This window comes from Sinocyclocheilus grahami, unplaced genomic scaffold, assembly GCF_001515645.1.
Source record: "Sinocyclocheilus grahami isolate Dianchi unplaced genomic scaffold, SAMN03320097.WGS_v1.1 scaffold250.1, whole genome shotgun sequence".
NCBI classification, from domain to species: domain Eukaryota; kingdom Metazoa; phylum Chordata; class Actinopteri; order Cypriniformes; family Cyprinidae; genus Sinocyclocheilus; species Sinocyclocheilus grahami.
In genome coordinates, this window is record NW_015505429.1 from 1,086,454 (window position 1) to 1,108,349 (window position 21,896).

Below are 21,896 nucleotides of genomic sequence, written 5' to 3' on the forward strand. Positions count from 1 at the left end.
CTCTCTCTCTCTCTCTCTCTCTCTCTCTCTCTCTCTCTCTGTCTCTCTCCTCTGTTTTCTCTCAATATCTGTCTCTAATTTGGAAAGCTCATACTCTTATTGTACACATTTTGGGTTTGGAGTTTTTAAAGTTCTAACTCACTAACAGTATTTACATTGTAACTTGTTCTAGAGCAGGGGCCGGGAACCTTTTTTGACCAAAGAGTCATTTTTTTTATTTTTGGTTAATGCATTTTTCTAAGAGAATCTTCATTGTCATGCCCAACTGACATGTGCTTTGGTTGGTTTTTTCTTGCCAATTTCTTCATTTATTACAGTAACCTTAGACTTTCTCAGCTAATAAACGTACAATACAGCATTACATATGACACCCCAAAGAATAACACTTGCATTTTGTTACTGTGAAACTAATTTCCTAATTATAACATCTCTCTCTCTCTCTCTCTCTCTCCTCTGTTTTCTCTCAATATCTGTCTCTAATTTGGAAAGCTCATACTCTTATTGTACACATTTTGGGTTTGGAGTTTTTAAAGTTCTAACTCACTACCAATATTTACATTGTAACTTGTTCTAGAGCAGGGGCCGGGAACCTTTTTTGACCAAAGAGTCATTTTTTTATTTTTGGTTAATGCATTTTTCTAAGAGAATCAAAAAAAAAAAATATATATATATATATATATATACAGTAGTGCTGTCAATCAATTAAAAAAAATAACTAATTAATCACACATTTTTCTGAAATTAATTGCGATTAATGTCACCTAACAGTAAAGTTTTTAAATATACTTTTATATTGCAATAATTTCACATTCAATCTTCATATTAATGTACAAACAACATAAATACAGTATATTTTTTTATATTTGTTTAATGGCTTTTTTTATGACTGAAGGCCTGTATCAATGATACCAATACTGATTTCTCTATAAAATTTTCTTTGTCCTTTGATTAATAGACATCACAGCAGCTGGTTATTTCTTTAAGAGCTGCCGCTGCTGAACGTGACGCGGATCTGACACGCATCATGATTTCTCTCAATTCTTTGTACCTTTTCTGACCCACTTCAGGTCTTAAAGTCTCTATTAATGAGCTGACGGGTTGAATCGGGTGTGTTCGATGAGTGAGACAGTGCTGGGCTGCTCCAGGACAGTTTTGAAAACCATTTCAGAGACATGTTCTTAAATGTGACTCATATAAAATATATTACATGCATGCACAGTTTTAAAGGCAGCTTTAATCGTCTTTTTGGTAACTTCATGACTTAACTGACCACGGCATTGCATGCATGTAGTTTAGTTCGCTCTTTGATAATGAAAGGATACAGGCTACAGCGATTGAAGAGCACGCACTGCGAGCACAGTACAGTTTCCGCACTCATTTGAATATATATATATATTTACATTTCTTATCCTCTCTCCTACAGTGTTTGTTGTTGTTTGAAAGTATGCAATGAATCAGTCAGGACTGAAATAACCTCCTTGTCCTCTTCTCTCCTCCTCTTCCTCCTGTTCTTCCTCTCTGTGTGCTGCCCCTGTCCTCCTCTGCTCCAGCGGCTGCTCCTCTGCCTCCAAACTGCTCCTCTGGTTCTGCAACACTAGGCCTGTTCCTGTCTAGTGCTGTGTGGGGAGTTTTCAAGTGAGTCCTTGTCACCCTCACACACACTCTTTTCTTTTCTCATCACTTCAAGGTTTCTTTGAGCACCTGAATTTGCCTCATTCTTTCAGGGTGGCATCTACATTTAAAAGGCTTAATGGTTTGTAATGCATGTGTCTGTTTTTGTGTGTGTCCTTTAACTGTGTATTTGTATATGCAGATTTATTCTACATTAGGTACATCTTCATGCTTTAGTGAGTCTGGAAAATAATGGCGCTTTCATTATTCGGCTTTTGTTGTTTACCATTGCTGCTATGAATGGTGGTTCATTCAGTATTCTTTATACATGTGGATCACAGTCGCTAATCATGCAGCCCAATCATTATGTTCTTTATGGTACATTCATTCAATCTCCATTAATTACTAAAAGTAAACATCACTTTTAATATTATTGACACTAGGGTTAGGGATTTGAGTGAACTGCTAAAAACACCTCAATAGATATGAGACCTTGTGAAGCGAGTGAGCACGGGTGTATGTTTATAGCTCAGTAAATGTGCTGTAAGTGCACTGTCTTCAGTATAAGACTGTTTCACGTTATTTACACCATATCACATCTGCCTGCATTACTGTAAAATGATGATGTGCGGTTACATTTGATGATCAGATTTTGGAGTTAGCGCTGTCCATTTTATATTAATCTTTTGTTTTTACGCCAGACTTCATTCATTTGTTTATTCTGAATAATCATCTTTTGTTTTGTGTACTGTACACTGAGTTCAAATATAAAGATCAAATGAGAAGGAGTACAGTTAATTTGTAAATATTTAATTGACTGAATGTTTTGCAAAATATTACAATTTTAAATAATATACGTATAAACCAGGGTTCAATTTGTTAACATTAGTTAATGTATTGAATAATTAATTATTGATTATATTTATAGGTACAATACTGTTCAAATGTTCAGTAAGATTTATTTATTTATTTTTGAAATAAATGAATACTTTTATTCAGCAAGGATGCATGAAATTGATCAAAAGTGAGAGCCTTTGAACTTTTATTAATCAAAGAATCCTGAATAAAATAGATCACAGTTTCCACAAAAATATTAAACAACACAACAGTTTTCAACATTGATAATAATCAGAAATGTTTCTTGAGCAGCAAATCAGCATCTTAGAATGATGTCTGAAGATCATGTGACACTGAAGACTGGAGTCATGATGATGGAAATTCAGCTTTGATCACAGGAATAAATTACATTTTAAAATATATTCAAATAGAAAATTATTTTTTTTAACTGCAAAAATATTTCACAATATTACTGTATTTTTGATTATTTTAAATAAGGATAATAAAAATGTAAAAAATATATATATAATATAAAATTATACACTTTTTATATATTTGTCATTTAGTTTACAGTGAACAATAGATATAATGTATATTTATTATATTAATTAAATATATTACCCCGGAGCACAAAAGCAGTGTTAAGTCTCTGGGGTATATTTGTAGCAATAACCAAAAATACATTGTGTGGGTCAAAATTATCGACTTTTCTTTTATGCCAAAAATCATTAGGATATTAAGTAAAGATCATGTTCCATGAAGATATTTTGTAAATTTCCTACCGTAAATATATCAAAACTTAATTTTTGATTAGTAATATGCATTGCTAAGGACTTCATTTGGACAACTTTAAAGGTGATTTTCTCCATATTTAGATTTTTTTGCACCCTCAGATTCCAGATTTTCAAATAGTTATATCTCGACCAAATATTGTCATAACCAACCATACATCAATGGACGGACTTTACAAACAAACACATTTTTCATTCATTTCCTGCAGAAACAACTATATCATTATCAGCTTGTCATGGTTTAAAATGACTCCTACATGATGATAAAAGAGTTTGCTCATATCGCCCACCTCTATGAAAGCATTAAAAACAGATCTGAGCATTATGATTGAGGTGTCGTGTGCTCGTCGCTTGTTTCCATGAGACAGACTCCCGCTTTCCTCCTAATGAGCACACGCTCCTCTCACGCAGGTTTCGCTAAATTATCCTTTGCCAATAATTGCAGTTTCTCTCCTGTTTACATGCCGTGTTGATGCCTCATCACCTCAGAAAGTTTTGAAGCTTTCTTCTCAGTTCACAACTTTCTGAAGATCAATAGGTGCGATAAATTGAGAAGATGGAAGTCAGGGACAGCTGGGTCTGTGTTAGCATAACACAACATTATTATTCAGCATTGAGAGTGAATGATTTCCTCCCTGTGCCGGCGGAACTGACTTTGTTCAACGTGACACGCTCAAACGTACCTCAGAGGAGCATCGCGCAGGGCCGCCGGTGAACACACAACACATCAATATTCTTCTAATTGTCTGGGTTGATGTATCCAGAGCTATGAAATGCTCAGAGCCTTGAGCTTGAGGTAATTTGACTGTTATCATAGCAAATCAATGGCCAAGCGGCCCAGGTTACTGAAGACAAGGAGCTAAACCAGAGCCGAGAGACCAGTGCGTCTAATAAGATGTTTGGCATGTGTTATTCGAGCCGATGTGGACATACTGCGTCGTTTGAGGACAGATGTGTCGGGGGACGTGAGGTTAGCCGGCTGGGACTGACAGTGCAAGATTTGTCACATCTCTTTCTCTCACTGATCTGCTTCTGATGTTAAAGACCAGACCTTTGGCCCTGATCCTGCCTTTTAATAACATGCTGCTTTCTGCCTCTGTGTTCTGAATAAAATTGCATTTCCGAGAAGATATTAAGCAGCACAACAGATTTGAATGTTAATAATAATAAGCAGCAGCAAATTAGCATATTTAAATGATTTCTTAAGGATCGTGTGACATTGAAGACTGGAGTAGTGATGCTTTGACTATATATATACAATTATTGTTTTGATGCTTGAATCAAACATCAAAACAATAATAGTTTAGTACATCTTTATTATTTCATACATTAGAATGTGTACTGTTTAATTGTATTTCTTCATGCGAAAAACATAATGACTGTTATACATTTTTTACCATGATTTACAGAAGACACCCACTAAAATGTAATTCTGTTTTGTTTTTTGTTTTTTTGTCATTTTAAATCTTTACCGCTATACTTCAAACCACAAAGTATGATCACTATTATATAATATATAAGTACATGTCAGAATGAGTGTTTCATTTCATCCATATTTTGACATTTTATTTTCAAAAAAGTTATTTGAAACATTAAACTCGCATCAAATGTGTTTTTTATTTAAATAAAATCACTTTTATGTACATAGACATAGAGAGATATAGCTAAAAATGTATCAACAATATAATGTTTCATATCGTTCGGTATCGATAATTATTGACATTTTTTATAACCCTTTTTAAAACAAAGAGCAATAGTTTTTTTTTTTATTTAACCACTGTATTTTTAATTTACCCAATTTATTAAGACAACATATATTTTTTTTGTTTAGTTTTAAGTCGAACACAAAATAAAATGTAAACAAATATTTCCTTTCTTATGTTTTATTTGCAGATTAAATAAGTCTTACTCCCAAGGCCACAAGAGGGCGCAATGAGCAAAATAATGCAGTGCATTGAATTGTTTATTCAATGCAATAAAATAACAACTGCCTATAAAAAAAAGCGTGCATAAAATCTAAATTAACATATATAAATTAAATATAATTTCGTAAATTGCATAAACAATTATGAACAAAACAGCAATAAGTATTTAAGCATTGCTTAATAAATGCTTAATGCTCACACAGATTGCATTTAAAAACATAAGAGACGCAGTGAAATGGAATAAACCTTCGCAAATTCGCGACGTTTTCTAAAAGTTTAAACTTTGCATGGCTACATCTCTTGTGTGAGACGCCAGTGCAGCAGTCATAGTAGTTGTTCGTCTAAAAAATGCGCTGAATATGCGTTCTGTGTGAATGACTTGGTTTCGGTTTTAACCTAATTAAGATCTTCTCCGCATTGAGCTACTATATTTCTCGAATATTTTGAATGCATAACGCAGCAGAGATGCATCTCGTGGGCTAGACTAACAAAACATTAAAATGCAACAACGTCATTATCACCGCATCTCGTGCGCCACTGAGGCTCCCGGACGCACACATAACATTCAATTGCACCGTTTTTACATTCAAATGCAATTTTTTTATTTTAGAGCAAAATAATGCAGCGCATTTAAATTGTCAACGCAAGGAAGTAACTCTATAAAAACGTGCATTATGTCTAAATTAACTCATAAAAATCAAATATAATTTCGGAAATTGCATAAACAATTATGAACAAAACAGCATCATGTATTTATGCATTGCTTAATCCAAAGAGCCGAATCGCCCATCACGCAGATTGCCTTAAAAAACATACGAGATGCAGTGAAACGGAATAAACCTCAAATTCGTGACGCGTTTTCTAAAAGTTTAAACCGTTTCAACTTCGCATGGCTTTCTATACATCTCTTCTGTGAGACGCGAGTGCAGCAGTCATATTTGTCCGTCTAGAAAATGCGCCGAATATGCGTTCTGTGTGAATGGCTTAGTTTCGGTTTTAACCTAATCAAGATCTTCCCCGCGTTGAGCTACTATATCTCTCTAATATTTTAAATGCACAACACAGCAGCGTCGCGTCTCGTGGGCTAGACTTATAAAACATTCAAATGCAACAACGTCACTTGCATCATCCTCGCCACTGATGGCGCTCCCCGACGCACGCCTAACATTCAAATGCAAATGTTTATTTTAAATTCGACTAATATTCATTCTTTATTCGCAATCTCCTCATCACAGACAGGCATCGTGGTCTGTCTGCGTCACTCATAGCACGTGCCTATACATTTTTTCTATCGTTATCGATGAAGGTGTACCGTCGATAAATACCGAGCCCAGGTTACTGAAGACAAGGAGCTAAACCAGAGCCGAGAGACCAGTGCGTCTAATAAGATGTTTGGCATGTGTTATTCGAGCCGATGTGGACATACTGCGTCGTTTGAGGACAGATGTGTCGGGGGACGTGAGATTAGCCGGCTGGGACTGACAGTGCAAGATTTGTCACATCTCTTTCTCTCACTGATCTGCTTCTGATGTTAAAGACCAGACCTTTGGCCCTGATCCTGCCTTTTAATAACATGCTGCTTTCTGCCTCTGTGTTCTGAATAAAATTGCATTTCCGAGAAGATATTAAGCAGCACAACAGATTTGAATGTTAATAATAATAAGCAGCAGCAAATTAGCATATTTAAATGATTTCTTAAGGATCGTGTGACATTGAAGACTGGAGTAGTGATGCTTTGACTATATATATACAATTATTGTTTTGATGCTTGAATCAAACATCAAAACAATAATAGTTTAGTACATCTTTATTATTTCATACATTAGAATGTGTACTGTTTAATTGTATTTCTTCATGCGAAAAACATAATGACTGTTATACATTTTTTACCATGATTTACAGAAGACACCCACTAAAATGTAATTCTGTTTTGTTTTTTGTTTTTTTGTCATTTTAAATCTTTACCGCTATACTTCAAACCACAAAGTATGATCACTATTATATAATATATAAGTACATGTCAGAATGAGTGTTTCATTTCATCCATATTTTGACATTTTATTTTCAAAAAAGTTATTTGAAACATTAAACTCGCATCAAATGTGTTTTTTATTTAAATAAAATCACTTTTATGTACATAGACATAGAGAGATATAGCTAAAAATGTATCAACAATATAATGTTTCATATCGTTCGGTATCGATAATTATTGACATTTTTTATAACCCTTTTTAAAACAAAGAGCAATAGTTTTTTTTTTTATTTAACCACTGTATTTTTAATTTACCCAATTTATTAAGACAACATATATTTTTTTTGTTTAGTTTTAAGTCGAACACAAAATAAAATGTAAACAAATATTTCCTTTCTTATGTTTTATTTGCAGATTAAATAAGTCTTACTCCCAAGGCCACAAGAGGGCGCAATGAGCAAAATAATGCAGTGCATTGAATTGTTTATTCAATGCAATAAAATAACAACTGCCTATAAAAAAAAGCGTGCATAAAATCTAAATTAACATATATAAATTAAATATAATTTCGTAAATTGCATAAACAATTATGAACAAAACAGCAATAAGTATTTAAGCATTGCTTAATAAATGCTTAATGCTCACACAGATTGCATTTAAAAACATAAGAGACGCAGTGAAATGGAATAAACCTTCGCAAATTCGCGACGTTTTCTAAAAGTTTAAACTTTGCATGGCTACATCTCTTGTGTGAGACGCCAGTGCAGCAGTCATAGTAGTTGTTCGTCTAAAAAATGCGCTGAATATGCGTTCTGTGTGAATGACTTGGTTTCGGTTTTAACCTAATTAAGATCTTCTCCGCATTGAGCTACTATATTTCTCGAATATTTTGAATGCATAACGCAGCAGAGATGCATCTCGTGGGCTAGACTAACAAAACATTAAAATGCAACAACGTCATTATCACCGCATCTCGTGCGCCACTGAGGCTCCCGGACGCACACATAACATTCAATTGCACCGTTTTTACATTCAAATGCAATTTTTTTATTTTAAATTCGACTAATATTCATTCTTTATTCGCAATCTCCTCATCACAGACAGGCATCGTGGTCTGTCTGCGTCACTCATAGCACGTGCCTATACATTTTTTCTATCGTTATCGATGAAGGTGTACCGTCGATAAATACCGATACCGTTTTATCGCCCAGCCCTACATAGACACATGTACAATCTGTGGCTTGTATCGAGTGTAGGCAGCAAGAGCTCTGTGCTTCATGTTTCTTTGAGGTCATGAAAAACTGAAAGAACGTGGATCTGACCCAGTGATCAAAACACATCTAATTACTGCAATTACAACACTGTTTCGCAGCTACTTTTGTGACATCTGGTCTTTTTTATTTTCCTTTTTCAGTTTCCAAAAAATAGGAAATTATATTTTGCGTTAAGAAAATGATTTTGCTTTGTGATGTTATTTTTATTACAATTAAGCACATTTTCCTAACAAATATCCCCCTATTTTTACTTTTATTAATATGCTAATTATTTTTAATGCATTAAAAAAAGTATATATTCATATATTTGTTGGTATATATTATTAGATATTAGTTAATCTTTAGATACTGTTCTTATGAATAACTAATTATATTAAATATTATTATTATATTAATATCGTATTATTACATTATTTTATATATTTAAATAAACATAAATGACTGTCTTAGTTCGTGCTTAATTGTGCTTTTACGTGTTACATGAGATGCACTCGTATGAGCAAGCCTGGTTAAACTAATCTTGAAACATGTCGCTCTTGTTTGAACAAGGAAAATGACTTCACTGTCGTGCCACAATGACTTTCAACAGTGGGTGGTATTCGGTGGTTTAAATGGATTAGCCTAATAAAATATACATACAGTGGTAAGAGAGCTGAAATTATTTGATTATTTAATGTTTCATTTATTTTATTACAAGCTGGTAGAAAGTGGCTTCAGGCAGGAATATTATTCCACTCGAGAAAATTGTCACTCGGCTCGGTGCATTTTTTGCGTCCGTAAACAGCTGGATTAAAGTATGGATTTTGGTACTCATAACCCCGTCTGCCAGCACACATTTTCATTTCCACCCCCTCAGCTGGAAAAAGTCCAGTTTTCAGGAATCAGCTCTTAATAGCCAATGCAGTCTCGGTGTACCGTGTGTGATTTGTGTTTTTAGTTCATGGCTGTTAGTGAATTTATTGCACGGCCGAGACACAGCAAAGACCCACAGGAAGAGGGTCAGGAAGATCTTGTGTGGTGCAGATAGCAGCGCCATTTACAGAGCTATAAGCATCATGGTTGTCATAGCTCTTTGAATGGTACTGCCATATGCACTGAACTATCAGCATCTCGCTCCTCAATGAGCATCTCCACCTTTCTGTCTCTTTCCAGATGCTTTGTAAGTCATTTATTTCATTTAGTCTGATTGTATCTGTTTCTTTAATTCATTTGAAATTGATGTTTTGTAACATTTCTCAGAACCCCTCGTGCAAATATGAGCACCCTAGCAATGGCACGGCAGCACATTAAGTGAAGTGAAGTGACATGTGGCCAAGTATGGTGACCCATACTCGGAATTAGTGCTCTGCATTTAACCCATCCAAAGTGCACACACACACAGCAGTGAACACACACACCGTGAACACACACCCGGAGCAGTGGGGTTCGGTGCCTTGCTCAAGGACTCGTCAAGGGCACCTCAGTCGTGGTATTGAAGGTGGGAGAGAGCGCTGTACATTCACTCCCCCCCCCTACAATCCCTGCCGGTACGAGACTCGAACCCACAACCTTTGGGTTACGAGTCCGACTCTCTAACCATTAGGCCACGACTTAACAACCACTCTCAGCACATTAGCTGAGTTTTGCGCTCACATTTGCTACAGAAGATGCAAAAGTTTAGTTTAATGAACTATTTAGCATCGATGCTCTCTAATTGGAGTTACTTTTCTCTAACTTGGTTTTAATAAAGGCTGACCATTTCTTATGCAGAGGCACAATTACAGGATGTCCACTGGATTTTGTCAGTAACTTTTTGGCAGAAAAGCCAGCATTGAATCTGACCATTAGGCGAGGTGTGGGTATTTGTGTAGTTTGCTTGTTTCCATGAGACAAGCTCGTGTTTCTCTCCTAATGAGCGCGCGCTTGCAGGACACAGTGGGGTAAGATGTGCCGCACCCTTAACTTCACAAAGTTTGCATCAGTTTGTCACATGGCCATACACTGTTATTCAAAGGTTTGTGGTTACAGTAAAATAGTAATATTGTGAAATATTATTAGAATTGAAAATAACTATTTTATTATTGCAATATATTGCAAAATGTAATTTATTCCTGTGATCAAAGCTGGATTTTCAGCATCATTGCTCCAGTCTTCAGTGTCACATGATCCTTCAGAAATCATTCTAATATGCTGATTTGCTGCTCAGTTTATTATAATTAATGGTTCTTATTAAAAATTGTTTTTTCTTATTAAAAAGTTTTTGCTGCATATTATTTTCATGTTTTTTTTGTGTATTATTTTTTTGGGGGGCATCTTTACTGTCACATTTGATCAATGTAATGCATCTTTGCTGAATAAAAGTTTTTTTTTCTTCTAAATCATACTTATGATCAAATCTTGCATTGAATCTGACCATTAGGCGAGGTGTGGGTATTTGTGTAGTTTGCTTGTTTCCATGAGACAAGCTCGTGTTTCTCTCCTAATGAGCGCGCGCTTGCAGGACACAGTGGGGTAAGATGTGCCGCACCCTTAACTTCACAAAGTTTGCATCAGTTTGTCACATGGCCATACACTGTTATTCAAAGGTTTGTGGTTACAGTAAAATAGTAATATTGTGAAATATTATTAGAATTGAAAATAACTATTTTATTATTGCAATATATTGCAAAATGTAATTTATTCCTGTGATCAAAGCTGGATTTTCAGCATCATTGCTCCAGTCTTCAGTGTCACATGATCCTTCAGAAATCATTCTAATATGCTGATTTGCTGCTCAGTTTATTATAATTAATGGTTCTTATTAAAAATGGTTTTTTTCTTATTAAAAAGTTTTTGCTGCATATTATTTTCATGTTTTTTTGTGTGTATTATTATTTTTTTTGGCATCTTTACTGTCACATTTGATCAATGTAATGCATCTTTGCTGAATAAAAGTTTTTTTTTCTTCTAAATCATACTTATGATCAAATCAATCTGATTTGCTGCTCAAGAAACATTATTAATAATTAAAAAAAAGGTGAAACTGATGAAAACATTTGTGCTGCTTAATATTATGTGGAAACCATGACATATCTTCAGGATTCTTTGATGAGTAGAAAGTCCATTGAACAGTATTTATATGAAACAGAAATATTTTGTAACATTTCAAATGTTACTATTGATCAGTGCATCCTTGGCAAGTACCTAAAATTATTAATTTCTTTAAAAAAATAATCTGACCTCAAACTTTTAAATGTTAGTGTTTATTTAGAAAGGTCCATTACATACAGCTCTCGTGTGTTGCACTTTAAATGTTGTTGTTTTTTATGCATGTCAAGCTAATTTCTACATTTCAGGTAAAACAAAAGGAATTTATCAATGTCTAAAAATATGTATCATACATGATTAGCTTGTTTTTTTCTCATTTATGTAAATTATTCACATATTACCAACTGATTCCTTTGACGCAGCGCTGTTTATTCTCATGTTGTGTCATACTTAACCCTGTGTTATAGAGGATTTCTTATAACTGAAGTTGATAGCAGACACCTTACAATATAATTATGATTTCTTCTTCAGCAACAGCTGAAGTAAAACAGCGCACAGCTTACCCTGCTTTCCCCTATATATACCCCCCTATATATGCAACATACTCAAAGCCCCTTTTAATACTTACACCAGTCAAAAGAAGCACCTCCCATGTTTGTGAAAAGTTCTGTTTTGTTCCCTAATGCAAACAAATGAGTATTCAAGGAGCAGATCAATGCGCTGAAGACTAGGATTGTTCACAGTAAACAGCTCAAAGTGTTCTCAAATCTCAGCAGTTAAAAGTAAACTTCTGGAAAACATTCAGCGCCGTGCATCTCCCCTGAGTGCATTAACTCAACAGAATGGGGCGAACCCTGATAAAGCTTGTGTGGTTGAGTGCTGTTTCTATATCAGGTCATAAAGTAAAAACAAAGAGGCAACTCTATTATTAGCTCTTATAAGTTATGTAACAGCAAACATTGCATGAGAATAATGGGGCACTTAGAGAAGTCCAGCCATGCCCGGCATTCCTTGTTTTCATCCAGCAGTATTTTTCACAGCAGATCGAGGGACTTGGAGCCAAACTTTTAAGATTGTTTGTTTTCTAAAAGCTGCATTATCATCTGTGCTCTCTTGCTCTCGTAAACCACTATTATGCTTCTAATTGCAGTTCTCATGATCACGCCATCTGCCATTTAACTTCACAATCTGTTTTGTAGTGACTGAAGCCTTTTTAAAATATATCTGCCAGCCAAAAGTTTGGAATTTGTTTTTAATAATGTTCACCAAGGCTGCATTTATTTGATAAAGAAAAACGCAAAAAAGGCAGTAATTTTGTGAAATATTTCGTAATTCATAATTATGAAAAATTACAATAAAATGTATTATATTATATATTATTATGAATATAGTCAAGTCAAGTCACCTTTATTTATATAGCGCTTTTAACAATACAGATTGTGTCAAAGCAACTGAACAGCATTAATTAGGAAAATAGTGTCAATAATGCAAAATCACAATAGTAAACACTAATATAATATTAATGTAATTGATTTCTATGATATAAAGCTGAATTTCCAGAATCATTACTCTAGTCTTCAGTGTCACATGATCCTTGAGAAATCATTCTAATATGCTGATCTGCTGCTCAAGAAATATTCATTATTTATATCAATGTTGAGAACAGTTGTGCTGCTTAATATTTTTATGGAAACTGTGATACACTACCATTCAAAAGTTGAGGTTAATTATGAAAATTATACTTTTATTCAACAAGGATGCTTGACATTGATGAAAAGTCACAGTAAAGACATTTTGAATTTTACAAAAAACAAATATAAATAAATAAAATGCTGTTCTTTTGAACTTTATATTCATCAGAGAATCCTGGGGGAAAAAAGTAATGGTTTTCGCAAAAATTTTAAGCAGCATTATTAATTACTGAGCACCACTAATAACTGAGCAGCAAATCAGCATATTAGAATGATTTCTGAAGGATCATGTGACACTGAATACTGGAGTAATGATGCTGAAAATTCAGCTTTGATCACAGGAATAAATGACATTTTGAAATATAGTCAAATATAAAACAGTTATTTTAAATTGTAATATTATTCCAAACTTTTGGTGATATTTTGCATACACTGCACATTTATAAGCTCTGTGATTTCATTTTGCCCTCTGCACACAGCTGTAAGATATAACGTTTTGAGCACTGATGTGTTTATGGTCTGACTGGCTTCGGTCTGTGAGTGTTGTAATAATGTGGCTGTCAATAGAGTCCCTCTGTCCCACTGTGCCATAAAACCACAGCCAGAATAAACAAGCCATTTTAAGATGATCTGTGTTTGATGGCACGTCCACATCTCAAAGCTAGGAAATAATAATCATGCAAAAGACCAATTTTCCCTTTTCTTTGATTATTAGTTCAGAGTTAGATGTGTTAACTAACTCATTTGTAGTCTTAGCCTGCAATGCCTCTCTGCAACTCAATGTAAGACTTAAAATGTGAAGTAAATATCTTTATTTGTTCTCTTCTGATAGATGTTTGTTGCTGTATTTAATTCTTCCGTCCTGTGCTCTGGTCCAGCTCATGCCACTGAAATGCAGATATGAAAAATACTTTCATTCAGCTACAATAGATTCATTAAGCTTCATTTAGCTTAAAGGGAACTCTATGAAAGCATGCATTTCTAATCATTATTTTACTGAACATATAATAGATGTGATAGTCTAAAATGTCTCCCAAATTCCCAAGCCAATCCTTTTGAAAATAAAGGGATGACTTATTAATTGATTAAATCATAAAGCTCAAAGGCCTTTTGAATATCATAATAGCAAAGGATATACTATATATATGAATATACTGTACAGGGAGTATTTTTTGCTGCTTTCATGTAATATTCCTTTTAAATAAATGAACATCGCTGTAGAAAATGGCAAGCTATTTTGTCATCTGCATCAATGGCTTTTGTGTAAGAGGAAGACTGGCATTCACGTCAGATGAATGAAACACCGCATAGCACAGAATATAAATGATCCTTGACTGATGGTTAAAATGCAAACAGTTCTTAGGTATGGACCTGGTTATGAAATAAAAAAAATTTTTCTGAAGACACTTTATTTTTATGACAGATTGAACAGGAATAGAAAGACTTATGAAGTCATAATTCCAGGAATATAACTAAACTTTAAGTCATGTATTATGTATTACTACAAATGTGTATTTGCTGCATCTGAGAATATATTATTTATTTATTAATTTTTTTCTATGAAGGGAAAACCTTATCTCTCCAAAGCTGCTCTGTTTAATGTAAATATCCATTTTGTCTCAGATGTTTCTCCTAAAATTCCTAGAAATCAAGCAATTAAGCAATCTGCAATAACTCAAAAATAAAACAATTTTCCTCACACTCTATGGATGTAATCTTACATTTGTAAAGGTGCAGTCCTCTGAGAGAGTGTTCAAATGAACATTTCTATAAATGACAGTGTTTAGCTAACAGCAACTTTGGCTGACATTTGCATAATGCATGCCTATGTTCTACGTTGGCCGGCCACGAACAACTTGACCCCGCCCACAAACACGTCAATCTCCTGACGACTGCTTTTCTAATCTCGGGGAGTTCAACGCGGGATTTACAAAACGCTTGCTGTTGAAAGATGGATCAGTATCCTGTTTATTTGGACCAGCTGCTCCACTGAATCACAACCTGAAAGTATGATAAATAATAGATGTATTGTATTATCTATAGAGCGTTCAAAATACATAACTATTGAAATAGGCGTATCGTTTCCAACACGCGCTGTACGCCGTAGACCAATCACAACAGACTAGGCCATCTGACCAATCAGAGCAGAGCAGGCTCACGGAAAGGAGGGGTTTTGAGAGACTGAATCTTTGAACTGCTTCGAACGAATCGTTTGAGAATCGCTGGAAAATGAGGTGATATTAAATGCATATTTAGAGAAAAGAACGCGTTTTTTGACCTTGCATGCATGTAATCCTATTGTAGGAGACTCCCAAAACAATATTAGGAACCGTATAAATGGCATAATAGGGGCACTTTAATGTTCTCAAAACATTAGCACAAGCATTTTCTAAAAGTTACTTGTTTCAGAATGTTCAGACAACATTCAAAAGTAATGCCCCGTTCACACCAAAAACGATAACTTTTATGATAACTATAAAGATAACGATATTAGCTTTCACACCAGCGAATGATATCGTCTGTTTATTCTCAGTGCACACTCGTCTGCCGCTTTAAATTCTCAAGCTTGTGATAGCAGGATTGATTCTGATTGGGTGTCAATATTTTTATTGTTCATCAGCTGAAAAAAATCGTTCTGAAAGTGATTCCAACGATATTGTTTCTCTGTGCGTTTTTATCGTTATAGCTGTGGTGTGGACTCTGCTATTCTTTAATATTGAGAACGATTTTTAGAACGATATCTTTATCATTATCTTTATTTAGTTATCGTGCTTGGTGTGAACGGGCCTTAACACTGCCACAATGTTTTCAAAATGATAAAATGGAACGTTCACACAGCCAAGGAAAAGGTAACATTTAAAGGGGTCATATGATGTTGCTAAAAAGTTATTTTGTGTAACAACATTTAAATGAAAACATTTAAAAAACTAGACATTTAGAATGGTTGGAGAAATCACACTGAACAGAATGATTCAGTTATATAATGTCTAATGGAATAAAGGCATTAACTGTGTTATTTTTACCGATATGTTAAACACATTAATCACAAGCATTACTGCAGTAACTTTAACAGCCCTAATAAAAACAGAAACAAATGAGTCAGTTTTTGACAAACAGAGGTTTCAATTAATGTAGATACCATAACTAGATTTTAGAGGATAAACACTGTATAAAAGATGGAATAAAGAACAATGGAAGATTCTTTGCAAATGCTTGTAGAGTGAGCGATTTATTGGTTAAATGACATTACACATGCAGAACAAACATTGATGCTTTTGAATTCTGAATGCTAAGATTAAGTCATCATCTGAGACGCTACAGACAGGTAAACACCAGCTGCTCTCGTTCTCTCCTGCTTTACAGGACTTTCCTCACTGATAACACACTAGTCTAGCCGTTTCCATTATTCATGCGCTATTCGTCGGTTCTTACCTGGTGCAGTTGCTGTATAATCCTGTGTATGTAGAGTGGCCTGCTGGGATTGGAAGGGTAGATCAGTCCCATGCATGTAGTGTGGTATTATGAGTTGGCATGGTTTATATCATGGAAAAATGAATCGAACATTGACCTCGATAGATTTGCACTCCCTTCTGGTCTTGGTTCTTTCAGTGAGTCCTGACAGACTTACTCTGAAATATACACAGACTTCTAATGTTTTTATACTGATTAAACCTAGTTCTGTTTTTAAGGTTTCAAATAATGTCTATTAAGCCTCTGGTGCTCTCATGTTTGACCAAAAATAATTACGTTATGTTTTTATTTAGTCGGAATGGTAGGTTTTGCCGCTTGCTATGTGAAATCTTACTGAAAGCTAATTTTTGTGATATCAACCTCAAATTTGGAACACAGCTTGTTTAGATGTATGGCTTTGCGCAGTGTTTTGGAAAAGACATACTTTGTGTCAATATTAGTAGTATTTTTGTGCATTTTTCATAATAATAAACTTCTATAAACTTTTTTAGTTTCACTTTTTCTTTGGTCTTCTTTGAAAATAGACCAAACTTAAGTCTGTGTTTCGACGTATTCAAGATTTTTGAGTTTAAGTTGGGAATTTAATTTTCAGGTTTATGACGGGTAATAAATGGATCATAAATATTCCATAAATATAAATTAGTGTAAAATCACCTGAAAATACAAATTATTAAATAAAAAATCTAATATAGTACATTTGTTTCATTGAAATAAAAAAGCTTATTTTTTAAAGATATCAACCTCAAATTTGGAACACGACTTGTTTAGATATATGCCCTTGATTTTCCTTTTGATTTTCAGACCAAACTTAAGTCTGTGCTTCAGAGCATTCAAGATTGATGCTATCCTTTTCATTTTCAGGTCTGTTCAAAAAGTAGTTAACGGGTAATAAATGGATTATAACTATTTGATCAAAATAATAAAATCCCCTAAAAAAAACGAAAATTAACATTATTGAACTAAAATATAGTACATTCATTACATCGAAATAAAAAATTATTATTAAATTTTTTTTGAGGGGTGCAGATGATTATGTTTTCTGCCCTTGTAGGATCATTTAGTGTATTATGTAATTTACTATGCACAGTGTGGGCAAAATGGGACCTGCACACAGGTTAAGCCTGTATGGTGAATGTTGATGCTGATTCTTTCCTCTGTAGATTTTGGCTTTCTGTCTGTCTCATTCTCAGTCCTGCCGCCAACCTCCTCCACAGCATATCTGTGTCTGGTTTCGCTCAGAAAACAATCAGGTCATGGTCCTGTTCTGGTGTCACTCAGCTCCACAATAATCAGGTCTCCTATCTGTGCGCGTGTGTTTGAGGAGCCTCACACAGTTCTTGGAAGACGAACACACACACGTATACGTGCCGGCAGAGGAAATGGCATGATCCGGCTGGATTGACATTACCATCTGGCTGACAGTAGCCAGAGTCACGTAGCCAGACGTTTGACTTCAGGCATAGCGTTTGGTTCACATTGCAGCGTATCTGAACTGGAAAGAGTGCTTATTTTTCATGGTGCTCATCAATAGCTTTCAAATTCTGAAATTGTACTTGTAGACAATTCTGTTGACTGTTTCTTCTTTAAAAGTGCTTATTTCAGCAGTGTGTGTGTGTCATCTGAGACTGAAACTAGTGAAGGGCCTTGCTTAGGTGCCAATCCATTCAGTTGGCACTCATAATAATATAATGAAAACACAGTATTATTTTTATTAAAACTAGACCATGTATGAGGATGTTTACCATTTTTTAATTCTAAATACATCAAATTAAACAGTATTTCATTATTTTGAATAATTTAACAAATACAGCTTAATTGTAAATAAGTATATTAGAATTATATAAATACATACATTTTATATATATATATATATATATCAAATATAAAAATATTATATTCTAAATAATTGTAGAATCTAATATATTTTAGAATATATAGGTTATACAAATACATATACATATATTATAGATATTTACATGAAGGGGTGAAACTTATTTATTCATAAAAGGAGTTTGAAAATTACAGTACCACTTACAATTTTGGTGTCATTAATATTTTATTTATATATATATATATTCTTGTAATGCAAACTTTTTTCAGGCTTCTGACATTTAATTTTTTAAGCATTTATTTGAAATAAAAATATTTTGTAACATTATAAATATTTTATATATTACTAATATTAAATATAATTTTTTTCTGAATAAAAAAGTATTGCTTACTGACCCCAAACTTGACCCCTACACTACCTGAATGGTAAAAATAAATGCTGAAGGCATGGTAACATGTTTCCATGTTCAGTTCATGTCAAGATGTCATAAAAGTGCAGGTGAGTGGTGCTTCTCTTGGCCTGTTAGTCTGTCACTGAACGAGAGCTGTGATGCTTCAGGCTCTGCTGAGATTGCACTCATTTTGTAGTGCCCTGCCTGACCTGACGTGAACTGGAATATGTCTGAATAGATAAGTTGGTAATAGATTTCCAAGCCACTCTTCCTGTGAAGTGGCCTGGGATTGCAGATGCTATCAGACACAAAAGAAAGTTATCTTTCCCTGCCTTTACTGGTTAATCATGAACAGTTCAGCGAGGGGAGATTTTCCTGGATTGCCTCGTCTCTCCCGCTCAAATGGTAGTGCGCATGTCACAAACTGCATCGCAGAAAGGTCATTTTATCAGATGAGAGAGCTTGATAAACAGGCTTTAGGGCTCCAATTAAATGAGTCTTCTGTTATCAGCACCTGCATGAGATGTATGTGTTTTAAACAGGAGAATAGTTTGTCTTTCAGCTCTCTGCTTATAATGATGTATTGTGGAGATACAGGCCTGTTATGTATTGGAAACATCAATTTTAATCAGTGCTCCTTTGATTCTGCCAAAAGTGGATTTTTATTAAGAAGACCTTTTGTATCAGCAGTCAAATGAAACTTTCACGTCTCTTGGTTTTTGTGCCAACATCTGCCTGCACAAACTCATGCACTCAGCTTTGGAAAATGTCGGTTTTAGTAACAAGCATTAGAAAATGTAACTTATGATGATGCCAAATTTAATTTTTCTCTGTGTGTGTGTGTGCGTGCGTGCGTGCGTGCGTGCGTGTATCTGGTTTTAATAACAAGCATTTGAAAATTGAACTTATGATTTACCTAAACAAAACAATCAAAACCCTCCCTTCAGTGTGGCGCCAGACACACCGTGACTGACTGAAGTAGGCAAAAACAGAGACATAAACATTGAATTATCCCTACAAACAAAATTATTCAGTAAAGAGACATGTCAGTCCTCTTTCTGGCAGGCCATCATTAAACCCCATTGAAAGGATTGAAAAGTTCATTATTTACTTTTATTTTTTTTGCTCCTGAATAGATAAGTTGGTAATAGATTTCCAAGCCACTCTTCCTGTGAAGTGGCCTGGGATTGCAGATGCTATCAGACACAAAAGAAAGTTATCTTTCCCTGCCTTTACTGGTTAATCATGAACAGTTCAGCGAGGGGAGATTTTCCTGGATTGCCTCGTCTCTCCCGCTCAAATGGTAGTGCGCATGTCACAAACTGCATCGCAGAAAGGTCATTTTATCAGATGAGAGAGCTTGATAAACAGGCTTTAGGGCTCCAATTAAATGAGTCTTCTGTTATCAGCACCTGCATGAGATGTATGTGTTTTAAACAGGAGAATAGTTTGTCTTTCAGCTCTCTGCTTATAATGATGTATTGTGGAGATACAGGCCTGTTATGTATTGGAAACATCAATTTTAGTCAGTGCTCCTTTGATTCTGCCAAAAGTGGATTTTTATTAAGAAGACCTTTTGTATCAGCAGTCAAATGAAACTTTCACGTCTCTTGGTTTTTGTGCCAACATCTGCCTGCACAAACTCATGCACTCAGCTTTGGAAAATGTCGGTTTTAGTAACAAGCATTAGAAAATGTAACTTATGATGATGCCAAATTTAATTTTTCTCTGTGTGTGTGTGTGTGTGTGCGTGCGTGTATCTGGTTTTAATAACAAGCATTTGAAAATTTAACTTATGATTTACCTAATCAAAACAATCAAAACCCTCCCTTCAGTGTGGCGCCAGACACACCGTGACTGACTGAAGTAGGCAAAAACAGAGACATAAACATTGAATTATCCCTACAAACAAAATTATTCAGTAAAGAGACATGTCAGTCCTCTTTCTGGCAGGCCATCATTAAACCCCATTGAAAGGATTGAAAAGTTCATTATTTACTTTTATTTTTTTTGCTCATGATAATTGTGTTCATTACATTCATTAAACCCCAGAATGAAGCCGTTGCTTTCTTTATTAGGTTATTCATCATTAGGTTGTTACTCTGTTTATGACCGTTGTGAACTTCTGTTCTAGGATGCGGTGCAAATTTCCGTGTATGACATTTCTGACAGCTTCAGTTCCGTACTGAAAATCAATGCACATCGAAATGGACTCCGGTTGAAATGCCATCCATTTGTTCAGGAAATGAAGGGTTGAAGATATCAGTAGTTTTTTCCACCCGTTTCAGAGTCTGCCGTTTTCTGTCAGGCCTGCAGCAGCAGCATCAGAAGCGTTCACGGGAAACAGAGATGGGATCGTGCACATATCACTGTCAAAAAATCCTGGATTTGTGATGAACTTGAACATATTTTGTCACTGTTGGTTGGTCATTTCTTTGCTCTGGTTGCTGTGGTTGCTCCAGAGCTTATGGTACGGCTCAGATCTGAATCTGTAGGCATTTAAGGTAAGGTGCTGCCAATTTCATACGTCAGTGAGTGTGGAGAAGCGCCGATGCTCGACCATCTGGACCGAGGAGGCCCATTGTTGTTGCACTTATTGGAAATCCTGCTCCAGATGTTTACTGTTAGATCAAGTCTATAGGTGCAAACCCCATGGTGTGGGAATTAGGGAACGTTGTGTCTCCTTGCTAATATCCAAATATTGTGTTCATTAAAAAGTCATATAAATAATGCAAACAGCATGCATACATTAATTAGGAGATTTAATTGCTTAATAAATTAGAGCAAGACCATCAAAGCAGCAGTGCAGATGGCACAACAGGGAAACAGGTGGTTTGTTTTAATGATTTTAACAGTTATGAAATGATATTTCAATGGCATATCATTAAAATGCTAGTATCAAAAAAATAGGTTAATATAACGTGTAAATATTTAGTTTGTCACATAAAGCAAAACAACCAGAAAATACACTAGCAAGATAAATGTTTTAATAAACCACAATGCAATATATGGTGGCATTTATGAGATTAAACGTTATATATAGTGTTTATATACTTTCATGTATATTTACTTATTGTACTGTTCTAAAAGTTTCAA

General features: G+C 34.8%; 1 protein-coding gene across 2 annotated transcripts in view; it reads left to right on the forward strand.

The window, feature by feature from the left end:
• htr4 (5-hydroxytryptamine receptor 4) overlaps positions 1-21,896 on the forward strand; it is a 109,887-nt gene that overhangs the window by 84,302 nt on the left and 3,689 nt on the right. Inside the window, exon 7 of one of the 2 annotated variants that reach the window (XM_016289622.1) lies at positions 1,551-1,635. The exons of the other annotated variant lie outside the window; for it this stretch is intronic. Within the exon in view, the coding sequence (XP_016145108.1) occupies positions 1,551-1,614 (64 nt within the window). The 3' untranslated portion in view covers positions 1,615-1,635. The remainder of the gene's footprint in view (positions 1-1,550; positions 1,636-21,896) is intronic. 2 annotated transcript variants of the gene reach the window in all.